This window comes from Lycorma delicatula, chromosome 2 (assembly GCF_047948215.1).
Source record: "Lycorma delicatula isolate Av1 chromosome 2, ASM4794821v1, whole genome shotgun sequence".
Taxonomy (NCBI): Eukaryota; Metazoa; Arthropoda; class Insecta; order Hemiptera; family Fulgoridae; genus Lycorma; species Lycorma delicatula.
Window position 1 is genome coordinate 223,596,559 of NC_134456.1, and position 11,261 is coordinate 223,607,819.

The 11,261-nt window shown below is 34.3% G+C and overlaps 1 protein-coding gene across 1 annotated transcript; it reads left to right on the forward strand.

Moving 5' to 3' along the window:
- Window positions 1-3,231: 3,231 nt before the first annotated feature.
- Window positions 3,232-11,056, forward strand: LOC142320380 (uncharacterized). The gene is made up of 2 exons (XM_075358088.1): window positions 3,232-3,481; window positions 10,471-11,056. Exons 1-2 carry the CDS (start codon window positions 3,311-3,313, stop codon window positions 11,020-11,022), a joined length of 723 nt encoding a protein of 240 aa, XP_075214203.1. The 5' UTR covers window positions 3,232-3,310; the 3' UTR covers window positions 11,023-11,056.
- The last annotated feature ends 205 nt before the right edge of the window (window positions 11,057-11,261 follow it).

Below are 11,261 nucleotides of genomic sequence, written 5' to 3' on the forward strand. Positions count from 1 at the left end.
TCTGATGCAATTCTTATTGACCTAATGCACAATGGTATTGAATATACAATACTTGCGCTATATAGGTTACATAGTAAGGATAAGAGGCACTTCTTAAATGAATTTAATGATGTGCTGTCTAAAATTAATTCTAATAACTGCATAATAATTGGTGACTTTAACTTAAACCTACTTTCCGAATCCCACTTAATAGATGAATATAAAACTATTTATAACTGCCATGGATTTGAATCATTAGTCAATGAACCCACACGACTTACAAGTGGAACATGCATTGATCACTTATTGTCAAGAATAGAAAATAAAAATAATTATGAAATAGTTTCAACTGTGAGTCATTTGCAGATAACAGATCATAGTCTTATAGGTGTCGGGATATCGCATATCTCTAATGTGACACATTCCAATACTATTAAAAATGAGAATGAAAAGAATGCTGTTAAAATTGATTGTCATAAATTCATTTCCCTTATCGCTAAAGTAGACTGGCAGGATGTTTATATACATAACGATGCGTTAGCAGCTTTTGATATTTTCATAAGAAAATTTACTGAAATTGTAAACGAATCTAAAACTCAATTAGTCATACAGGGTAAGCAATTCAAAAAATTAAAACCGTGGATAACAGATAAACTGTGTGAAATGATATCAATATGCAATTCATTATACAAAAAAACAACAGCGCACCCTAATAACGTACATTTAATTAAACATTATAAAACATAATAGGAATAAACCTAAAATTAAGATTACATCGGCTAAACAAAAATACTATGATAACATGTTTGACAATGTAAAGGAAATTCTAAAAAGGAGTGGGAAGTAATTAATTCCTTAACTGGTCAAAAAAGAAAAGATAAAGTTATTGAACTAAATAATGGAAATAATAAAAATATCTCTGAACCATTTCAAGTAGCTAACATATTTAACAATTATTTCATAAATGATGTAAGTGACTTACGTAAACAATTAAATGAAAGTTGTAACGATACAAATAATGATCTGGCAAATATAAACTGTGAAGCGTCATCAATGTTCGTTGAGTCCGTCCTTAATGCTGAGATTGAAAATATTATCAAAAATCTCAAAAACAATAAATCCCCTGGTATCGATGGAATAAGCTCAAAAATTGTTAAATTAGCGGTAGATCATATATCACATGTCTTAACCTTTCTTGTAAATATAAGCCTCCAATCTGGAAAATTCCCGGACGCTTTAAAAAAAGCAGTAGTAATACCTGTCTTTAAAAAAGGAGATAAAAATTCTGTTACTCAATATAGACCAATATACAACATACTCTCTATCTTCTCTAAAATCTATGAGAAATGTATGAAGAACAGATTAATATCGTACTTCAATAAAACTTCTTTTTTTAGTAAAAACCAATATGGATTTATGGCTGGGAGCAATACTGAAAAGGTGCTCTTAAATTTTACTACTCAAGTATTTCAGGGCACAAATGATAAGAAATGTGTGAGTGATATATTTTTAGACATAACAAAAGCTTTTGACTGTGTAGACCACAATGTCCTACGCATTCTGTGGATGAGTGGCATTAGAGGTGTTTCATTTGATTGGTTTGAGAACTATCTGATCAACAGGCGACAGTGCGTGAGAATAAAAGGGTGTTTAAGTAACTTTGCTGGGGTAAAATATGGAGTCCCACAAGGATCCGTATTGGGAGCCATACTATTCATAATATATGTAAATAGTGTCTGTTCGGCTCGCTTAAAGGTAATGTATATGTGTTTGCAGATGATACTGCCTTGTGTTATGTCCGCAACAACTGGATAGAAGTGGCTGAGGACATGCAATCAGATTTGAAGGCACTGCGTTTATGCTTTTCAAATCATTATATGATCTTGAGCGTTGAAAAAACTTTGTATATCAACTTCTGCTTAAAGGGGAAAATAAAATTGCCACTTACAATAAAATATAAATGTAAAAAATGTGTGATAAATAAATCCGACTGTTTAGAATGTAGTGAGATCAAACAACGTGATATTTGTAAATACTTGGGCATTGTGTTAGATAGTGGTCTAACCTGGAAGAATCATATTGCGCTATTAAAGCAAAAACTTTTAAGCTATCTTAGGATATTTTATTTTTTAAACAAACTATCCCCAAAAATATCCATGAGAACTTTATTTTGCTATTGTGCATAGTTGGCTAGACTATGGCATCAGCTGTTGGGGAGGAACTTATGTTACAAATTTAAATTCCATAATTAAATTCCAAAAAAGATTCGTTAGAATGATAACTAAAAAAAGAACTACGGATCATTCTTTGCCAATATTTAGGGAATTGTCTATATTACTGTTACGTTATTTATATGTTTATAAAGTAATGAAAATTTTCTTTATCAGAAGTGGTCATAGAGATAGTATGATAACTGAGTACGAACTTAGAAGTAAAAGGAATGTATATGTCCCCAGAGCAAATAAAACGAGTTATATGAAGTTCTTTTCAAGTACTGCTCCTAGATTGTATAACATACTTCCTAATCATATAAAGACCAGTAGGAACCTAAACGCTTTCTTAAAGCTACTAAGACGATGGCTAATTTAATATTGATGATGCTGAAAGTATGTTCCATGTAATTACATGATTTATACTATTGGTCTTAACATAGTAATAGATTTTTTACATATATAACTTAACGAGTAGCACTGGATGAAAGGTTTATTAGTAAACAACTATTTGACGACGATTGATCTTCTCTATACTTAACTGCAGAAAAGATGAGTTTCCGCCAGAGTAAATCATGAATTGAACCAAAACTAATCCTATATAAGATAAAACTGTTTACTTTTCCCCTTACTCTAACTAAAAAGATTAATAGAAAAGGGATGGTGCCACAAAATGGGCAAGACCCTTGTAGACACCTAATCTTTCATCTTTTACAAATAATATAAATTAAGTTAAGTAACAAATATTAAATTGTATTATAAAACAATGTTAAATTAAGTATGATTAAGTTAAGTAATATTATAATTAGTATCAGGATTACTCATTAATTATTAATTCTGAAAAAGTAAAAGAAATATATGTTCTAATTTGTGTATGGAGTATTTGTACGGGGCAAAACCCTCTTATGTATTATTGAAAATAAATAAATACTAACTTAATTATTGACTTATCAATTTTTACTTCTTTTCATTTCATCTATGAAATGTGAAATATAATGAAAAAAATATATATATATATTTATTGTTTATTTTTCAGTTTATATACAAGCATTGCTTCACTGACTGAATTACATAGTCTTACTTTATCTGCAAATAAAGAATATTTAAATTACAATAGACTAATGGAAATAATTTTAAACTGTCATCATTTAGAGAATTTGAAACTTTTTAATAGTAATGTGTTTGATCCAATTCTGACAGACGAGATTGTCGTGGAAATATTTCAAACTTTGCAATCTTCACTGAAGTCTTTAACTTTAGATTGTACTTACTTATCTTCATCCTCATATAGCGTAAGACCTTCCAATGAAGCTTTTATTATACTAATTGTGTCAGTCAGTAGTAACTAAATAAGTTTTAAATTTAATATATTTATAGTAATTTGTATTAAACTGGATGGCCATTAACAGACACAATCTTGCAACAGATATTAATTTATTTTATTCACCAATTATTCATATTTCTTAACATGAACATTGCAAGCTGTTCAACAGTGAACAATAAGCAAACCCCCACACAGCCCAATAAGATGAGAATGATATGTATTACATGTAAATAAGGTGTCTTGTATAGACTCAGGCCAACCATTCTTGAGACAAGTGGTTAATTAAAACCCCAACCACCAAACTACACTAGCATCCATTTTCTAGTATTCAAATTTACAAAGCATCTAACATTTTTCTAGGATTTGAATCTCAGAACCTTAGACTTAAAAAATCAGCTGTTAACAACTGATTTGCGACAGCGAGTTAACAGATGGCCAACCTGATGGACAGTTATTCATACAGCACACTCATTTTCATTTTATATATCCTTAGATAAAAAAGAAGTGAATTATTACATTATTACAAAAAAAAAAAAAAACAGGAGCAGGTTAATGTGTAAACCGCAGCAATATTTCAACCATAAAACTAAAATTTCTAGGATAGGTTACAGATGAATAAAACTGTACTGGGTCAATATACTTTGTCTACTTAGGGAGGTCTACTGCATTACTAGCGGGGAATAACGGATTTCTACCAGGCATTTGAAGATCTGGAAACGCCAATTGATAATGTAACATAAAACAGTTTTTTTAATTTTAAGGAAAATTTGTCTAACAAAAGCAAAGAGTTTCCTTTTAATTTCCACTTTGGATGATGAAGAAACAAAATAGGAATTGAAGAACAAATTTTAAAGTATACTTACTAGCCAAGAAGAGAAAATAAAAATGTCACACTGTTCTTTTGACAAATACCAAAATATAATATAGAAATACTTATGTACACATAAGTATTAAAAAACATGGATTTATTGCTGGAACAGAAAATCATTTGAGACTAAAACTAAGGCAATGAAACCTATGAGAAAGATCAATAACGAGAAATTAGATTTTAATGGATGGAGTATAATGTTTGTTAAGAAGTAATAACATGTCAAAGGATAAAAACTAAGTACGATATCAGAAGCATAAGAAAAACTTAGGCATTTGGAATCTGTTGTACAAAAGATTTTGAATATTTAGGTGGATTGTTCAAATTTAAAATGAAGGGTTTTTTTTAATAAGAATGGGATAGGAAAGGTGTTTGTAACTTGCATGAGATAAAACTAGTTGATAGGGAATGTGCAAGGGGCAGTAAAAAAATTAATTACTGGTGAGGAATAAAAAACACAATGTGAGGAGTATACATATGATAATCCTTTTATTTTCCGGAAAATCTGTTTTTATATATAGTCATGTAAATATGTATCATATCATATCACACTAAGATAACATAGTTTCCTCTACTTTTTGTTGAAAAATTCATGTACGAAATGCCATAACTGTTCTCGCATTGTATTGTCAATGTCTTCATCAGAGTTAAATCACCACTTTGCAAGATCTGTTAAATAGGACCAAATATAAGGATAGAAAATAAAGTAGGAGTAACTACAGAGCAAGACAAAAATTTTAATATATGCATCAGATCTGGGGTTGTAGGATGTAGTAAATCTGTTGAATTTAAAAAATTAGCACAGGAAAGAAATTTATGGAGAACAGGATCAAAATATCTGTTTTTAAAATGACTTTGCAAAAAAAATCATTATTAGAAGTCATGGGACTGGAAGAAATTAACACTTGTCTCTTAATAATCTCAAAACCATTCTGCAGATATTACCATAAGATCAGTTCATTTTCTGGAATGATTCCAGAAAAGAAATAACAGCTTTTTTTGAAGTTGCTTGTGATAGTTATATGGCCTAAAAATCCAATTCATCAAAACTATTGTAGCTCAAAGCAATGGAAAACTGTAACCATAATTCTTAGGAATTGTTTCTTCTTACTCTAAATTGATTTTACTTTTATAATCAATTGCAAGGTTAATAGTACAAACAAAACCATAGTTAATTAAATAACCTTTTTTATCTGTACAGTCTGTTTTGAATGTATACATATGGGTTTGAAAAGTCCATACCCTTTACACGAAGTATATTACTTAAGCAAATAATTTTCAGACAAATTAAATATGTTTATCCAAATATTATCTAGATTTTCGTTATTTAATTTTAGTGGTCTATAGTTAATTTTATTGTTTTTCAAATGTATAAAAATAAAAAAAAACTAAACTTTAATGTTTAATGCTAATTATAATTAAACTCTACCAAAGAAAGGTGACATCACCAATGGTGAAAAACACCAGTTCACTTTTAGAATGTAATTAAATAATATACATACAATGTATTTCACAGAAATCTTTTAAGCATCAGTGGTAATCCAATGATGTTATGTGCACAGATCACCATGATGACATTTTCTTAAAACAATATAAATTGTGACATAAATAACTGTAAATATACTTCCAGGAAATCTATTCAAGAATATGATCTAGCCCTCTCTACTTCATTGGTACTAAGGATTATGATTTTCTTACGTAGTAAAAAATTTAATATCTGGTCATTCACGATATTAGCCTCCATTTTATGCATGTTCAGTATTTTGTTTTTTCAAATTTAGTGTTTACTAATTTCATATAACTCTTAGAAAATGACATACCTGCGTACAACAATGTTAACGATAGTGAATATGCAGAGATATTTTAAGAACTATTACACTAGGTCATGAACTAATTGCTTGAACAAATGAAAATTTTCAAATATATGAGGCATATTCATAAAGTCAGGGCCACCTGGTCATTAAAAAAAATTAACTCGTGAGGAAAGGTTTTTACTTAGTTTTAGTTTACTACATATCTACTTCACTTTTCCACACATTGTCATTCAGTTCTACGCTGCACCAGTTTCTATAACCTCTCTGCATAGAAGTTAGCCGCCTGGATTTGAACCAGTTGACAACGGCAGTTCGACGAGTTCCTCGTCGTTTTCAAGCCGTTTTTCACCAAGTCACTTTTTCAAATGCAAGAAGAGGAAGTAGTCGCTAGATGCAAAGTCAGGCCTATATGTTGGGTCATCAAAAAATTCTCAACGAAAATCTTGAATCTTCTTGGTTGAGGCAGCGGTGAGAGAATGCGTGTTATCATGAAGTTGAATTACGCCGGGCGACAGTTACCCGCGTCGTCGATTTTGGATTGCATGTCTCAGTTTGGTTAGTGTTTCACAGTACACGTGAGCTGTAACTAACTGTTGATCCACGTTCCACGAAGTCAACCAAAATGACGACCTTTTTGTCCCAAAAAAACGGTAACCAACATTTTTCGATTCGAGTACGGAAATTACTTACTCTTTCGGTTTTGGAGAACTTGAATGGTGCCACTACATTGACTGTTGTTTCGATTCTGTAGAGGTGTAGGATATCCACGTCTCGTCGCCCGTAACACTTGGGAAAAAAAATCTTCATCTTGTCGATAGTGGTTAAAAAACGCTTGTCCACTGCACATTCTTTGCTCTTTGTGTTGGACGGTAAGCATTTTCGGTACCACCTTGCACACAATTTGTGATATCCAAACTTTTGTCTGTGACAATCGTGTAGATAGAGGTGCTTCCAACATGCGGAAATTCATCAGCCCGAGCACTAATCGTCAATAGCCGATCACATCGCAGTTTTCGGTTCACTTGTTCAACGATTTTGTCGTTCTGAATACTGGGCCTGCCACTCCACTCTTCGTCGTGCACATTTGTGCGACCATTTTTAAATTCTCGACACCATTGTCTAACGAAGCACAACTCCCGATAAATTTCAGCAGCTGAATATCCTTTTGCACACAAAAATCTATTCACAGCGCGCACTTCACAATTGGCGGAAGAAACGATTGTCACGTACATTGCGATCTATATTCTCCAGCAGGCAAACTACTGCTGAATCAAAACAACTGTAGTGGCTTCGTGAATGGCCGATATATGGCCCTGTAAGCATGAAACGACCCGCTAATATTTAAATATTTAAAGCCGACGGCCCTTACTTTACGAATATGCCTCCTATTAAGTTATAACAAAAATATGTTGAATGAATAAACACAATTCAGATTAAATATATTTTACCTTACACTAAACGGGATTAGTATTTCAGAATGATTGCTATTAACAATATCTTGTACCAGGTGGAGACCGGACCCGCTTTTTAAGTTTAATTCAGTCTCCACCCTGCAAGAGGTCACCACCTCTGAAGCAAACAGCCACCCCGAATAATTTTCTGCCACACAATGGCAAATAAATGTTCAGTACAATTTTCATATACTGAACAATATTTATTATCCTTCATACTTTTCCCCCTTTTGTGGAATAATGAAGAACGAGAAGCAGAAAATTTATACCTGATGAAACCCAACACACATATTGTACACCCATTACAATCTTACACAATAGCACCACCACAACACGAATTGCTGTAGCACTCGAAGTGCTATACTAAAACGAACACGTAGAAGCATTAAATTATATAATACAACCAACTCCACTAAAAAACAGACATTGTAATCTAGCATGATTACACCACCACTATGCATTTAAACAGGAAGAAGAGGAAACACAAAAAATTAGTACAACTAACTACTCGACACGTTAACACCACCGCAACACAAATTACAATGGCACCCAAAGAATACACAAACCATTTTTTAAATATACATAATCAAATAACAACATGTTTAAGTCGATTCCATCAATTTATATAGAGGAGCCCCCTAAGGCTCACAAGCAAACATGAAGGGGGACGAACAGGGATCAGAGAACTCTACTCATTCTCGACCTCCCTATCCAGGCCTTGCTTTTTGGGATGATGTATCTTACCCATCCACCTGTCTGCGACACCTGCCACCTTTCTTGCCACTGCCCAATAAGCCAATCGCAAGCGACACTTGGCAAAGCACCCCTTTGTCCCATCGCCCTCTCCTCCGGATCGGCACCCCGGCGATAACAAACATTGCCGCGGTGGAAACCGTCCTATAGGCACGTACGATCCGTAAAGCAAGCGATCCGCTGCAAGCCGTCCAGGAGTTCCCTGGCCCGTCTAGTACTAAGAACCCTAGCCCAAACATGTACTCCGTACAGGCAGACCGACCATATCGCCGAAGCAAGAAGCCTCCTTCATCCGGTGGATGGCCATCCCGATTCCGCGTCAGCTTGGCTAGGGCATCAGCCGTTCTCCTAGCCTTGTTTACTGCTTCTGGGACATGCTCCTGGAACAACCTCGGATGGTCCACCCACATTCCAAGATATTTTACCTTACGCGAGGTTAGGACTTCGGTCGCACCGGTACGTAAGGCGACGGGGTCAAGTTTACGTTTCCCAGCCATGATCACCGCCGCTCTGCTCTGCAAGCTTCAGACCCCTCGTAGCGGGCCAGTCATTCACCATACGGATTGTCATAGTGCCCTTCTCCGCGACTCCAACTATGTTTTGCCAACAACAACCAGTGCCAGATCATCAGCAAAACTGACTGCAGTGACCCCTTCCGGCTACTCGATCCTCAGCACACCATCATAAGCAATATTCCAGAGCAAACTACCGAGTACTGATCCCTGCGGGACACCCTACCTCATGTGCTGACAGTCCCTCCGTGCTGGCGACTACAAACCTCTCGCTCAGGTACTGGCCGACCAACCGCTTGAGGTAAGCGCTCACACCACGCATCTCAAGCTCATCCATAATAACACGGCAGGGCAGGCTATTAAAGGCATTTTCAACATCTAGGAGGATACCAACTGGTGTTCTCCTAGTCCGCCAACTGCACACAGCAGCTTCATCAACCAGCTGCATCACTCAGTCGATAGCATCCACCATGCCTACCCCAGCTTCCAACTCGGCTGTCAATCTACCCACAAGGAGGCGCTTGAAAAGCTTGTAGACCATGCTTAACAAACACATTGTGGGTGATATTCAGCAGCATTACCAAATTTGTCACTCCCCTTCTCAATCAGAGCCAGCCAGACAGCCTTCCATGCTCCCGGCAGAAACTCGTTTGTCAACCAGTAATTAAATGCATCAAGAAGCTTCGCCCGGGCCACCTGCACCACCTCACCGCTGATGCTATCAAGACTGGGAAAATTACGCGGGTTGACACGTTTAGCTGCTGCAACCACTTCATCCTGCTTGAACAGAGGAACTACACCATCCAGGGCAATATCCCTCCAAGGCACCCGTTCCACCTTTGGGAATAATTTGACTATCACATCCACTCGCTTCTTAGTCAGAACGGGGAGAGAACAACCAAACTTCTTCATTACGATCTTGTAACCATTCCCCCACACATCTGCATCGACCTCATTGAGCAGGTCAGTCCACTGCTTCTCCTTAATGCAACTGATACCTGCTCTGTAAGTCCACCTAGCTTCACCGAGCATCTCCCTAGCATGAAGGATGCCCATCCTATTGTTGCCTCTGAGTAGCCTCTGCGGCCATCGCCTTGCTCTGAGGCACTCTATTCAAAGCTCCTCTACTTCCTTGTACCACCAGTAAACACTCCTGTTCCTGGCAAAGCACTTTGGTTGGAGCTCATCAAGTGCCTCCTGCACAATGGAGATCACCTCAATTAACAATATCTGCAGTATCATACGAGACTGGATTATAGTTAATGAAAACATTGGATCAGAAACACACTTCCACTAATTGGTAAATTACCATGATTATTATTTTATTAAAGTGTACTCGATTGAGTCGAACTGCAATTAAGCTTTGTTTACCAAAACATTATTATGAAGAAAAAAAATTATATAAAAGCACGTCATATATCTTTTTAAGTCATAATTTTTGGTAACAAAAATAGATTTATGAACTTTATTTTGTTTATAGTCTTGTAAAACATAATACAAATTTTTGGTAACACATGAGTAAATTAATGAATTTTATTATTTTCATTTGAAATTTTCAGGCAATATTTCATTGTAAATGGTTGGAGGATCTTCATGTAATAAATGCAGTGACATTCTCTGGTAGACAACTTAATACTTTTCCTAAATTATTGCAACTGAAATCACTAAAAATTGAAAAAGGAATTGGACTGAACAATGACGATTTCATAGAAACTTTTAATTCAAATAATAAAACATTACAAAATCTGATTTGTTTTGCATTAACCTATTGTTTTAATTTAGAAGACTCTGGGTTAGAAGCGATAGTAAAAGTATGTGGAAAAAATCTTATATCTCTTAATATTGAAGGATGTTCAAAACTCACAAATAATGCTACTGATAATATTGTGAAATATTGTAATAATCTAAGATATCTTAATGTGGCATTCATTTCAAATAAAAACTTACTGGATTATGAAATGGTACCAAATAATTTTCCACATTTAAATGTTTTAGTAATTGATGATTCTGCAGATTATACTGAGCTTAGAGCTTTACAAATAATAATGGCTAACCTTGAAATAGTAATTTCTGAAGTCAAACTTTTCAAATGTCTTCATAAATTTAATTAAAAAAAATTGTTAAAAAATATGTTTACTGTTTACATTTACACTAAAAGATATTTAGTAAACTTAAAAAGTGTACTTTAAAAATAAGCAAAAAAGTTAATCAAATTTTTATATTAACCAGAAAATGAATTACTCATTATAATTTACTTATTTATATTTTATTACATTCAAATATATAGTTATTTTATGTAAATGTTTTGTTTTTTGTGATTTTTCTTTTTATTTAATAATTTATTCTTTAT